Source organism: Aspergillus bombycis, assembly GCF_001792695.1.
Source record: "Aspergillus bombycis strain NRRL26010 chromosome Unknown contig00018, whole genome shotgun sequence".
Taxonomy (NCBI): domain Eukaryota; kingdom Fungi; phylum Ascomycota; class Eurotiomycetes; order Eurotiales; family Aspergillaceae; genus Aspergillus; species Aspergillus bombycis.
This window is the reverse complement of record NW_019170020.1, coordinates 347,718-360,775: the sequence shown is the minus strand read 5'-3', so window position 1 is coordinate 360,775 and position 13,058 is coordinate 347,718. Positions and strand designations below refer to the sequence as shown.

The 13,058-nt window shown below is 49.6% G+C and overlaps 6 protein-coding genes across 6 annotated transcripts; 1 reads left to right on the top strand and 5 right to left on the bottom strand.

Annotated features, from left to right (window-relative positions):
* Positions 1 to 11: 11 nt before the first annotated feature.
* ABOM_002926 (uncharacterized protein) lies at positions 12 to 1,231 on the bottom strand (the record flags this gene model as incomplete). Its single annotated transcript, XM_022530056.1, has 3 exons — positions 12 to 513; positions 569 to 1,047; positions 1,106 to 1,231. The coding sequence occupies 3 exons, from the start codon at positions 1,229 to 1,231 to the stop codon at positions 12 to 14; spliced, it is 1,107 nt and encodes a 368-aa protein (XP_022391885.1).
* Positions 1,232 to 1,889: 658 nt separating this feature from the next.
* Positions 1,890 to 2,920, bottom strand: ABOM_002925 (alpha/beta fold hydrolase; the record flags this gene model as incomplete). The annotated part of the gene is made up of 3 exons (XM_022530055.1): positions 1,890 to 2,063; positions 2,128 to 2,481; positions 2,555 to 2,920. 3 exons carry the CDS (start codon positions 2,918 to 2,920, stop codon positions 1,890 to 1,892), a joined length of 894 nt encoding a protein of 297 aa, XP_022391868.1.
* Positions 2,921 to 3,977: 1,057 nt separating this feature from the next.
* Positions 3,978 to 4,418, bottom strand: ABOM_002924 (uncharacterized protein; the record flags this gene model as incomplete). Its single annotated transcript, XM_022530054.1, has 2 exons — positions 3,978 to 4,154; positions 4,206 to 4,418. The coding sequence occupies 2 exons, from the start codon at positions 4,416 to 4,418 to the stop codon at positions 3,978 to 3,980; spliced, it is 390 nt and encodes a 129-aa protein (XP_022391867.1).
* Positions 4,419 to 6,506: 2,088 nt separating this feature from the next.
* Positions 6,507 to 7,771, top strand: ABOM_002923 (uncharacterized protein; the record flags this gene model as incomplete). Its single annotated transcript, XM_022530053.1, has 2 exons — positions 6,507 to 6,717; positions 6,795 to 7,771. The coding sequence occupies 2 exons, from the start codon at positions 6,507 to 6,509 to the stop codon at positions 7,769 to 7,771; spliced, it is 1,188 nt and encodes a 395-aa protein (XP_022391865.1).
* Positions 7,772 to 7,931: 160 nt separating this feature from the next.
* ABOM_002922 (dimeric dihydrodiol dehydrogenase) lies at positions 7,932 to 8,740 on the bottom strand (the record flags this gene model as incomplete). Its single annotated transcript, XM_022530052.1, has 2 exons — positions 7,932 to 8,500; positions 8,554 to 8,740. 2 exons carry the CDS (start codon positions 8,738 to 8,740, stop codon positions 7,932 to 7,934), a joined length of 756 nt encoding a protein of 251 aa, XP_022391864.1.
* Positions 8,741 to 8,959: 219 nt separating this feature from the next.
* ABOM_002921 (dimeric dihydrodiol dehydrogenase) lies at positions 8,960 to 9,261 on the bottom strand (the record flags this gene model as incomplete). The annotated part of the gene is made up of 3 exons (XM_022530051.1): positions 8,960 to 9,084; positions 9,133 to 9,153; positions 9,225 to 9,261. 3 exons carry the CDS (start codon positions 9,259 to 9,261, stop codon positions 8,960 to 8,962), a joined length of 183 nt encoding a protein of 60 aa, XP_022391884.1.
* Between the last annotated feature and the right edge of the window lie 3,797 nt (positions 9,262 to 13,058).

Sequence of the window (13,058 nt, the reverse complement as noted above, 5' to 3'; positions counted from 1 at the left end):
CCCCAAAGCCCCTACCGCTTACTCGTCTGCGTAAACTCCCTATCCACGCGGATACCATTCAAAGGAATCTCATCGACACTCAAACGCCCACTTAGTCTCGGCCCCAGGACATTCGTGTACGTCTCCGCATAGTCCGGTCTGAAAGACGTGCCCAGATGGCCCTCCTCTCCCGTCTCGTCCGGTAGGTGGTAGAACGAATGCCGTTTGGGACGCTCCGGGTGCTGGATTATGGTGGCGGTGCTGTCTTCCGTGTGGGACGGGCCGGTCGCCGGATTCGAGGTTTTGGACATTTGGCCGTTTGTGCTCTGGAACAGGGCGGGTAGGCGGCCGTGGATGCCCAGCTTGCGTGCGATGAAGCGGAGGGCTGGGCGCAGCGTGGGGAGACAGGCGGAGACGATGCCGGCGGACATTTCGATGGCGGTCCAGCCGACGGTTGGCGCGAGCGTGTAGGAGGAGTCAGTTGCGGTGTAGGTGAAGAGGACTGAGAATCGGTAGGCGGAGGCGAAGACCACGCTGTACAGAGGTTAGACTGGTTGATAGGGAAGACAAACAGTGGTGGCGGGCTTACAAGAAGCCGAGGCTGAATGCAATTGATACGGCGATTTTCTCGGAAAGCCGGAGTTGGAGCTTCCAGACTTGTGGAATCGGGAGGAGCAGAATGGCGACGTCGGTGGCGATTGTTGAGACGGCGTTGGCGATCCATGTGCCGACTTGGTTGATGCATCGGCCTGGGATCTGCGGATACCATAGCTTTTCGACCGGGACGCAGATGAAGATGAAGAGGAAGGTGATGCAGATGACCCAGAGGATGACGAAGGTGCCGATAATGTATGCCCATGTCTTGAAGTAGGGGAAGCGGAAGATGCGGTAGTACATGAGCAGGATGCTGAGTTTGGTCCAGACGAGGTTGAATACGTAAAGAATCTCAGCCACAACTAGGAACTTCGCAACCATGACGATGTTACTGATTGGGATCGTGTTGGCATGAAGACCCATGCCTTCCTTTATCATAGCGTAAATAAACCCAACAACGACGAAGTTCCATAGCTAAAGACAGTCAATGATGATAAGAGGATATCTATCATACAGGGATGCCTTAACTCACCAAGGAAAATATGATCATGTAATCGTCCCACCATAGTCTTTGCTTCCTTTCATACCGTGCAAGCAGTCGAAGGCAAACCGTCACGAACGCCAGCACCGTGACGGACGCGTGGTGGCTATCGCCCATTGCTGAAGATCGCCTTGGTCATTCTCCATGAGGTGCAAGTCAATGCCATGGAGCCGGATACCGCGCAACCGGGTCGCAAAAGACAAGGGAAGCAATGCTTAGCCTAATATAGGCGAGTGAGCAAACCGCGGGAATCCCCCTTGCGTCGTATGTCGAACCGTTCATTCGCGGAAGCAAATCTTGTCCTCCGCAACGGAATGAAACATGGTGTGCTAAAGTGGATCCCGCGCATGTATGGATCGACATGGACTCGGGAAAGATTCTAGAAATCCAGGATTTGGGGTCAACAAACCTGGCATGAAATTGGTAGCTTTGGGGTTTGTCATGTCACCGTTACCCTACACCGGGTTTGGCAGCTGCTCCGCGACTCCACTTGCATCCTCAGGCCAGTCGCTGAACGGTGGATCATCCACGTGGTTCTGCCTAGTTGGAAAAATTGATAAAATGCGAATAATATTGCAATGGGCAACTTCCACGACCATCTCAGGACGTCAAAAGTACTACATCCCTCTTTAGCAAGAAGTGGCAAACTTTCTTTACAGGCTAAATATTGGAACATGCCACCTAATGGCTCGCCCTTGACTTTCCAAGACACTTTCTCTCGTATAAAAACGCTGGTCAATCCAGTACCTCTCGGCCAAGCTTACACAGGGACACTTCATTGATACTTAGTGACCATTTCCAAGAGTGCCTCATTCACCTCCTTCGGGTTCGTGGCATTGAGATAGTGCGCACCGCCCTCGATCATGACCAACTTGGCCTCCGGGGAAGCAGTGAACAGTTTGATTTGTTCCGCAGGAACGACAGTTCCAAAGGGTGTGTCCTCGGTGCCCTTATCTATCGGTTAACGCACAGATCACACACTAGCACTGATTGGAGCTGGATTTGGCACTCACCTGTAGCCAGTAAACCGGACATCTGATGTCCCTCAGTCGGAGCAGGAGTCCGTCTCGCTCCAGGAGGCAATTGAGTGCCATCCGCACCTTCTTGCGTCCCTCGTCACCCTGGTATACTTCTTTCAGGGTTTTGGTCCAGAACGCAGATTTCTCGGCGGTGGCTGCAGCCCCGAAGCCAATGCCTCCTACCAGACCACACCAAACATCATCGACAACAAAGTCAGATGTGGCGGCAGGGCTCGTCCACTTGTCATAGAAGGCTGTCAGACTGGTTGCGGGGTCCCAGCACCCCTTGGATCGAGAATCAGCTGATTCGTAATCCATGGATGTGCCCAGGGGCATGAGACCGAGGATCTAGTAACATGCGAGGTTAATCCTATTGGGCTTGGCAGGAACTAAATTCGGCTCTGCATTAGCTCGAACTTACCCTATCCGGTGCGAGTAGGGCCATCCGGGTCACCATCCAACCCCCTTGGCTCGTTCCCAGGGCGAACGCCTTCTGGATCCCAAAGTGATCCATGACCTGCAATGCCATAATGGCCGTATCCCAGTAAGTAAAATGCTCGGAGGGGCAACTGGTCGCGCCATGACCCAATGGCTCGATGGCCAGGAGGTTCATCGCATCGGTCAGCTCCTTATTCTTGAATTGGTCATGGTAGAGCGAGACAGTCATGCACATGGAATTGATCAGAACGCATGTCGGCTTGGAGGGGTCGTAGTGGTCATTGGAGAGGGCGTAGCCGGCCTTGATACCGCCCAGGTGGGGAACTTGGATGGTTTGTGTCGCCGCCATGCTGAGAATTTTTAGACTGATAGTGTGAACTGGATTCGATGGTGTGTGAGTTCAGCTCGTATTCCTAGGCGAAGCCAGACTCATATCATAAACCGAAGGAGATGAAACATGCCACATCGCTTCGGCACATAGCCCCTCCAGATTTCCCCTCTGAAAACGCAAATCCCAACAGAGTTCTCGTATTCGTCCACCTTTGGGGATGGATCTCCAATTGACCACCATGTGGACTGACGTTGACACGCCGGGGTGTCGGCATTGGCTCCATTTCTGGTTCGATCAGCGCCGGCTCTTTGACCCATGGACCGCCCTAAGCTTATAATTAAAGGTGAAGCTGTCAACCGTGTCTACTGTTGCCGGACGTTTTCCGAGACATGTCCGGCGTCTCCACTATTCGGGAGAACGGGAGGTCAAAAATCCGTCTGTTGAAGATTTCCGTGCGAATTTGTTTTAAAGATTAGTGATTGCATAATGCCAATCTGCCGGTCTTATCCGGGCCCACTTGTAATGTGCCCTTGCTTCCAGCAGATTTTTCAAAGTGAGGCGGACAGAGGTAGAGACCAAAGAATATGAGCGGCCAACAATGCTGGTGAAAATATTGACTTGCCCCCTTTTTCTCTTATCTCGGATCGCTAGGTGGGCACTATGTATGTACTGTGCGAAAAGCAACAGTATGAACAGGAGACTGTCCTGAAGTAAAGAATCGAGTATACAGGGTCCAAGATCTCTACGGGTGCAGAAAGCGAGTTATGCATGGACCTTGTCTAACGCATTTCCTCCACTCGATAGCAGGGGTGTTAATATATTAAGATAGATTATACCAGTGCCGCCCCAGATCGGCCAGCCATGTGTTGGTTTCCTAGACCCATAATAACCAGGCTGCTGGGAAGTGGTCCTGCGCAGATTGCCATAGCGTATATTATATAGACGTTGCATATATACCCCCGCATAAATTTCATTGCATACGAACCATATCCCATATTCAATACATCTATACTAGCGAAATGATATAAACAGTGCGATCATCCCCATGATACCAGAGGCAGTGCACATAATAAGTTTATACAGCTCGAATATGGTCGCCTCCGGCAATAACAATATCGCCATCAACGACGACGGTACTCGCCGAGCCATCACAATTTAGCCAAACGCCCTCGCTGTCCTGACAATACCAGCCGACAGTCACCCATAATGCCTCGTCAAAATTCATCCGCTGTTTCCATCCAAGCGCACGTAGCTTGGAATCGTCGGTCTAGTACATACTATCATTGAACGGGCGATCCGCAACAAACTTAATCCAGTCGTCGAACTCATGGGTCCTATCCAGATGGAAGAGTTGAAATATCTTCTCTGTCACCTCTCGGACTCGGGAGTGGTCATTGGAGGAGATATTGTACGTCTCACCGTCAGTTCCCTTGTGGAAGATCACATCGAGCGCCTTTGAAGCATCACCCGCCCATAGAAACGCCCGAGATGTGTGACCATCTCCCTGGATCGGCATTCTTCTCCTTGGTTCAAGAGCGTGATAAGCGCGGGATCAGCTCTAAGTCTGGTTTCGATCAAAGGGCTACTCACTAGTAATAGTGTCGGAGACCTACTGTCAGGGAATTGATATAGCCTAAACACCTTATTACATCGCACAATAATGAGTGGCATACGAAACGACCTTCGATATGCCTGGAGGATTATCTCGGTCGCAGCCTTGCTGGCTGAGTATGGGTTTGTGGGCTGTAGGCTTTGCTCCTCGGTGAAGGCCAATTGGCCTTGAGTATCGTGTCACCGTATACCTCCTCGGTGGACACGTGGATAAATCATTTGATCGAGCCTAGCTTCTGAGCAATCTCCAGCAGTACCTGGGTGCGTATGGCAGTGGTTTGTGTAAAAGATAGAGGGTCGTTGAGTCATGTGTCGACATGGGACTTAGCAGCGAAATGGATGATAGAATCAATATGATAGTTGCGGAGCACATTCTCTACATACTTTGGAGCGCGGGCATCTCCTTTTACAACATAAAAGATCGGCGATTGCGCAACAGCCTTGAAATCTTTTATTGAGGTGCAGTGGTCGAGATTATCGAAGCAGGTCACACCGGGACCCCGGTCATTGGGATACTCTTCAGCACCGGCACACCGTTGAGTCGCGTATGCTCCGAGTGTGTCATGCCATCTGCAGGTGGATCACAATCAATATGCAAATCGACGTGCTGAAGCTCGATCAGCCATACAGTGGGTATACTAAATGCCTAGATGAACTCCACTCTTTATCTAACCGACACGCGACTTCTCGACAAAGAGCTTGGTGTCTATGTTGATTATCATCACTGAGCGTTATGTCAGACCTTGCGTTAGTTCAGGGAGAGATTAAACTCGCTCCATGCAATAGCACTGTGACGTAAATAAGTGGTCCATGGGTTGAATCAAGTGTTTGCATATCCCAAGCTGCGCAGTAGATATCTAAATCTGTATCATCTATTGTACAACCCATATCTGGATATCTAGGTCTTGCTGCTGTATCAACTAAAGGGTTACGTCGATTCTAATGCGTTTTCTGATATGGCCGGTCCTTGTAACTCACTGTTGACAGCGATGTGTTAGATACAACCTTTGTTCGAGACTCTTATATACTTCCGCACAGGTTGTACACTGCCAAGAGCCAGTCTGTCTGATAATCAAGGTTCACATCGTATCACGTAAGATTTGTGAGTATGTTCATCTAAGTTTTGAGTGTGCCATGCATCTCGTATGTTAGTGTACGTGGACATGTATGACTACGAGTGCCCAACCGGAGGATATTGAATTGACTAATGCAGCTTATTGTCCAGCTTTATATTCCACTTTATTCCGGCCTCCGTGGGGGTAATACAATGTCTTGATTGCGATGCATATCAACCATGCTGGAGTCGGACATACGAAACCCTAATTGCCGCCCACATACGATTTACAGTCGATATCGCCCGACACTTGCCCCGTCAGCCATATCACACGCTCATCATCTACATCACTCAGAATAACATGTATATGCTCAAGTATAGGTACGCTCTGCCACTTTACCTTGTTCTTGAACCATTGGGTACTGTTCCCTGTATACTCTCATTGGCTCATGTGCATTGTAAATGTTCTCTCAATAAAAATCCGTAATTTGCCGCCGGGACTCTGTAGTTGGACCACCTTCCGCGTCTACAGCTATAGGCGCCTTTAACCATACGACAAGATGAACAGTGTCCCGTGAAGTAGTTTCGATGACGATCATTGCAGCTTATTTCTCGTGTAGATGGCTCAACCTTGAAGCGCTAGAGCAGAACCACGGACGATATTGGCTGTCGCAGATGTATCAACTCTTCAAGGACGAGGAGCTACTGGATGGAACGGAGCGGATCGAGCATCTGACCTAAATGCTGGCTTTGCTTCTCCTTAGATAGATTGGAACCTTAGATATTAGCCTGTCGACATGCTGACGTGAGCTGGAATGAAATCACCGAGTAGCAAACTATCGCCAGCGTATAACCACGCATTCTCTTCGTTCCCGCCACTGTCTGGGCGATTGATCATTCTTCGTCATCTTCTTGTTGCTACAGGCCTTCCTATTCAAGATGATCTCTCACACCGGATGGCGGTCCTCGCGTGTCTTTGTTACGTTGGTTGTTAGTGTCGCTATCTTCACCGACATTTTCCTCTATGGACTGATTGTACCTGTGTTGCCCTTTGCCCTAAAGGTGCGAATGGGCTTGCCAGAGAATGATATCCAACTCTGGGCCTCAGCCTTTCTGGCCATCTATGGAGCCTCTATTTTTGTGGGATCTCGTATGCACTAACAACCCATCTCTACATCTTTAAAACCCTGAGACAGTCCGTCTAACATGAACTCCCCAAATCTGCAGTACTCTTCGGCTGGATAGGCGATCACTCGAAGACAAGACAAGGCCCATTCCTACTCGGCCTAATTCTCGTAGGCAGCGCCACTCTTCTAACCGCCCTCACGACCTCCCTCTCTTTATTTCTTCTAGCCCGAGTGCTACAGGGTCTGTCCACCTCCAGCGTCTTCACAATCGGCTACAGTCTCCTGCTCAACACAGTCGGAAGCAACCACATCGGGAGCGCCCTAGGCTTTACCAACCTGGGCTTGAGTCTCGGGCTCTTCGCCGGCCCCATCATCGGCGGCTTCATCTACGATATAGCCGGCTATGTGGCCGTCTTTACCCCGGCATTCGCACTCATAACCATCGAGATTATCTTCTGCCTATTCCTCAAACCCCTACCACCCGGATATAAACACCCTCCATCGTCCGAACACCATCCATCGCCCGAAGAATCACCTCTCCTACACGATGAACAATCACAATCATCACCCCCAACCCTTCTCCTCCTGCTCCGCACCCCCCGCTTCCTAATCGCCATGACAGGCATGTGCATGCTCAACACATTCATGACAGCCCTTGAGGCCGTTCTCCCAGTCTACCTCCAGGCCCTCTTCCACTACACACCCAGCCAGATCGCCATCGTCTTTCTCTCCCACTCCCTCCCTCTAATGGTTCTCTCGCCTCTAGCCGGCTACTGCGTGGACCGGGTCGGTCCCTTCCGGCCGGCTCTTTCGGGCTTTGCGCTCACGGCCCCGAGCATGATGCTTCTGGGTCTGATTCAGCAGAATACGATCCTGCACTCAGTGCTTCTCCGTGTGTTTCTCTTCCTGTTTGGGTGCGGCATGTCCATGGCCATGCCTGCCCTCATGACGGAATTTAGTATGGCGGCTGAGGCGTTGCATCCGAGGGGGTCCGGTGCGTATTCGCAGGCGTATGGCCTGAGTAATGCTGCTTTTGCGGCTGGGACTCTTGTGGGACGCTTTATGCGGGGTATATAAGGGAATGGGCTGGTTGGGGGGGGTTGACTCTTTCGATGGGGGGGGTTGGTCTTGTTGCGGTGGTTTTGGTGGTTGTTTTTACGGGAGGATGTGGGAAGGAGGATGTTGAAGATGATGTACATTAGTGGTTATATGTAATTATTGAATAGCAATGCTGGTTTCAGGATCTTTTAGCTGGTAGTGCTACAGGATACTCCACTGTCTCGATTTCCTCGGGGAATTTGAGGTCATTCTCCCGTCGCACTGTATCCATGATCTCCATGACGGTCAGGCTCTCTAGCCAGGGCATCTTGGGACTCTCTAGGAGCCCTCGACGAATGCAACGTGCGACCTCATCCGCCTCGTAGCAGAGTCCGTCTAGATCGTCGGATATAAGCTTGGTCTTGTCGATGCTGATCGTGCCCGGGCTGTCCATTCCGGGGCTTCGTTTAATGGCCCGTAGCCGGGACGGACACCACGGCCAACCGAAGAGTTGGATTTCGCCCTGATCGCCTTGGATGCGGACCGCGGCTGTCTCGCCGTCTGAGTCGGTTTTGGCGCGTAGGCTGGCGCTGGCTATGGCTTGTATCCCGGGTCTCTCTGCTGTGCTGGGTGCGAATTTCATCAAGATGGTGGTCGTTTCGTCGACTCCCGTTATAGGGTATTTTGTCATGGTGGAGAGGATCTGAATCGGGCGACGATTCCCCTTGGCGATGGCTTGGAGGACCCAGTGGATGGAGTAGACGCCAACTGATTGATATACCGTCAGTTATGAGGCTTTCCCGACGGACATTTGAACTCACGGTCTAACAGCGCCCCGCCAGCCAGCTCTTTCGCAATCATGCGGTCATTCGGAAGAATGTCCCAGTATGGGTCCATCCCCAGACCATGGTCTGCAAAGACACGGGTGACGGTCCCTATCACACCGGCTTGGAGAAGTCGACGCACCTCGACACTAACTGGGAGGAACCGTGTCCATAATCCCTCCATAAGAAACCGCTACATGCGCTCCGCCACGGCGAACAGCTTCTTGGCTTGCGCAGCGTTCACAGTCAGGCTTTTCTCACACAGTACATGTTTTCCTGCTGTGAGCGCTAGCATGGCATTCTGGAAGTGGTGGGAATGCGGTGTCGCGATATAGATCACGTCGATGGTAGCGCAGTTAACTAAATCAGAGTAGTTGCCATATGCTTGACAGTAGGATGGGGCTTAGACTGTGGTCAGGAATTCCTGGGCGACGTTTACTGAGCGAGACGACGCTACCCCGTAAAGGAGATGGACGATATCGTTTCGATCTCTTGTGGCCGGGTCGATAAGGAGGTCTTTTGCGAAAGCTGTACTTATTAGAAAAGTTTCGCTTTGGCTTGAGAGGAAAGACATACCCTCGGCGATGTGTCTTATGCCTGTATCCGTACGGTATTAATATTGTTCTTCCTGTGCTGAGATATAGCCATGATGCATTGTAAGTACGTACCCAGGATGCCCCAGTGTAAGTGGAACTTTTCTTCCATCGTGGTCTATGATACAATTACCATGAAAAATTCAATGATTCTATCTTGCATCCGTCCGGGATTCGTATTTATATCTTCCGAGGGTCAGCGCCCGGTTCCAACTGAAAGAAAGTCTCCCCTGCCAGGTGGGCCCTGTGTCACCAAATATCCTCCAATGTGGTGTGTTCTGTCTGGTTTAAAATACACAATTCCTGCTTTCTGGTCCGCGTATGGATTTTCAGTGGCGCACTTAATCATGGCGCTTACCTTTTGTGTGTCCCTCGAGATTCGGGCACATAAGCAACACTTCCGAATATGGATCAGCACACCAAATACTATTCTTACAACCTGCACCACCCTCATTGGCATCAAATTGGCCAATATCGAAGATTTCCTCACTCTGAACAACCTGTCCGACAAGGGAAAACACACCCGGCTCTATGAGCGATGGCTGGAACAGTTCATGACAGACAATAACGGCCGAGCACTAGCTATTGGTCTGCGAGGATGCAGCCATGGCATGCACGTCCACCTACAAGGGCCAGATGCTCGGCATGATCGGCAGCGTCGGTTATCTCAGCTTTCAGGAAAAGAAGAACTTCACAGCGGGGGGTCAGGGAGGTGCCCATCTAGTCAATGATTGAGCGCTCGTCGAGCGAGCCGAGATTCTCTGCGGCCACGGGACCAATCGTTCGCGCTTCAGGCGTGGCGAAGTTGATCGCTACCAGTGGCAAGATCTGGGGTTGAATGCCACTCTTTCTGAGCTGCAGGCTGCGTTTCTATAGACACAATTGCAAGCCGCGGATGGTATCAATGCGCACAGAAGGCATATATGGGACGGTTATTTTGTCCGTCTGTTACCTTTGGTCCGCAAGGGGTACATTACTTTACCCCATGTCCCTGATAATACCACCCAAAATGCGAACGTGTTCTATATCAGTGTTTTGGATCCGGCGCAGGGCCAATATCTGATTCGGCATATGGCTAGTACGAATGTGCAGACACATCCACAATTCATGTCGCTACACTCGTCTCCTTTTGGTTGGAGTCACGGTCGCTTTGATGGAGTTGATCATGTTATGTCGCTCGCCAGCTCGCAAATCTTGCTGCTGCCGGTGCATTTGGCGCTGTCTGATGAGACGTAGGGGGTTGTAATCCGGGAGCTGTTTGTTTTTGGAGTGAGGCAGCAGATGACAGTACTTAGTACTTTACTCGGGTTAACTGTGGCTTTTTGGTCGAAGAGGTTGTGTTGCTAGTTTTTTGATGAATGCCGGCAACCGTTCACAAGATTGCCATTCCAGAAGGTTCAACCTCAAGGGTAATTAATGTGAGAGACAGCGGGGAGTAGAATATTAGGCAGATATAGCGACTCGTATATTGTTTAACAGTTTCTTGAACAGTTTCTTGAACTGTCTGTAATACTGTGCAATGGTCCAAGGTGATTCGGTCAGGGTTGTATCAAGAGGGGGAGCATTCATCAAGGCCGGAAATATTTCGAAGTTAAAACTGAAAGTACTACTAGTACTAAGCTTTCAACTTCAACGGACTCATGCTCTGTTTCACTGGTAGAAACCATAAACTAGGTAGACTGTTGCACCCGAGTCCTGCATCTGCTCAAGGAACAGGGCATCTCGGACCTGTTTAGTATATATATAAACCTTGTCACTTCCGAGAACGTGTGCATACCAATGCTTCATCTCCAGCAAGAGACAAAAAGTAAGTGGCTTTGACCATTTCTTCTTCCTTTGAAGGAGTACAGAGTAAAGTTACAAGTTGAAACGTTGAAGTTCTGGAGAAACACTCTATTAGGTAATAAGCAAATGACATTGAAATTCATGAAATTCTTGGCATTTTGACATTTTGAAATTCAAGTCCCGAATCCGTCTCAGACATTTTAGTGTCCTTCCAATTGCCACTTTGGTGAATATGATGCTTCGAGAGTGTAATTACTAGTACATGGTCAATTTCACAAGGTATGTGTACAATGGACGGGTTGATTGATATCCCAACTGGCGTTTCAAAATTTCTATATTGAATTACATGACATTTTGGCATTTTGAAATTCATGAAATTCTTGGCATTTCGATATTCTGCTTTGATCTTATCTCGTCCATTTTCAAGTCGATGGAAGCATCTACACTGTACATATCTCTAGGTACCAACTTCAGTAACGTGAAACCCCAATTGATCAACAGTCCCTAGGATTATAATATTCACTTCTGTGATGGTCTGTGCATTTATATGTCGGGGTCAAATTTCAGTCCGACTCCGATACTTTAACCACGACGGTACGGAGGACTCTCTAGAGTATGTGTCTGTCGATATAGGGTTGACCGACCATCTTCAACTGTGAGATACACTCTATGAGGGCACTCTTTTCAATACCGGATCAGTTGAGTGATCCCATTGTACTCGCTTCTTGTTCATGCCACTACCGACCCCGCTTTATGCATCTATGATGGTTGATCAACATTCCAGATGCCCCGTCGTTCACCGCAATACTCTGCAGTCCTGTAATAGTAGATGTAGAAACACACGTTTCAACGCAATAATGATGTTACCACGTCGAGAGCAGACCCACTTCCCCTCTCCAACACTCCAACATGATCTTGCTGTCTGAGATGGCGAGTTTTGCAGAGGACCAACGCAATGGCCACGACGATCGTCGGGGAAGTCACGTTTTTTTATTGGTTCCTTGAAAGTTGTTGTTTGACGGGGCCCATCGATTGGCCATTGGTCGGGTCACTAACGGTGAGCTTAACCAAGGGACTCTGATGGGCGTTTTACGTCAGTCCAGATCGGATCGATCGAGGGATACACAGGAAGAGACAGACAAAAAAGCATTGTGAAGTTGGTTTCTTGCACCAGTTCCCAATGAAGGAACAGGAGCTGGTACGTTGTCCTGCGTAGTCACCCCGGGGCCATCGTTGGATATGCCCCATCCGATGTCATCAATATCTCATTGTCGATCCCCAGAATTATACTCGTACTAGGAGTTGACTATTTCACGTTGAGCAAGAGTTACCCCCTCGGCTAGAGATGTGCACCCGGGTCGGGTTTGCCACTTTGGTTTCAATTCAATTCCGCCACTTTGGGATCCTTGCGAAGAATATTATCAATCCAATTTGATTTATGTCCACCATTGAATTTTGCTGGTCGGTACGTGTCAGATTTTACCTAATTTGGGAATAGAGCGGAGCGACCGATCTCTTGAGACAATGCAAATGCTCTAGACCAAGTCACGATGGATCAATCCAACCCAGAGAATACGTATATGTACTACGATCTAATTAAATACAAGGAACATACAAGACTCTAATAATACTAGTAGTAACGTCTCTGAGCCCTGGCCAGATTACGGTACAGTTGCGTTACCCATTCAGGCAGCCGGCGTTGAACTTCCAGCCAATCAGATACCATTCGGGTGATATTTTTTCTCGTGGTGGAGACGGCCGGAGACTTGGCAGGGTCACGGGCTGCAAAGCACAAAAAGAAAATCGAAAATTGAAAAAAAGATCGTCCATTGACCATCCACAGGGCTGATTGGGTGTTCGTCACCTCGAATATCCACCCGGTCTTCATCCTCTTTTACATAGTACGACGTCCACGGGTACTAGTAGGTCTACTATGTACTCAGTATGACTAGTCGAAAGTCACGATGGATGGGATCTCTCCCCTCGGAGAAAGAATCTCCTAGGATGGGCAAAACCTTACACGCCCTGGGAATGAAGTCAAGAATGGACTGGCCCGAGAGAATTCCAGCCAGAATTCCCCGTTCATGACGCGATGCAGTTGTATGTGTGTCAAGACGGGAACCA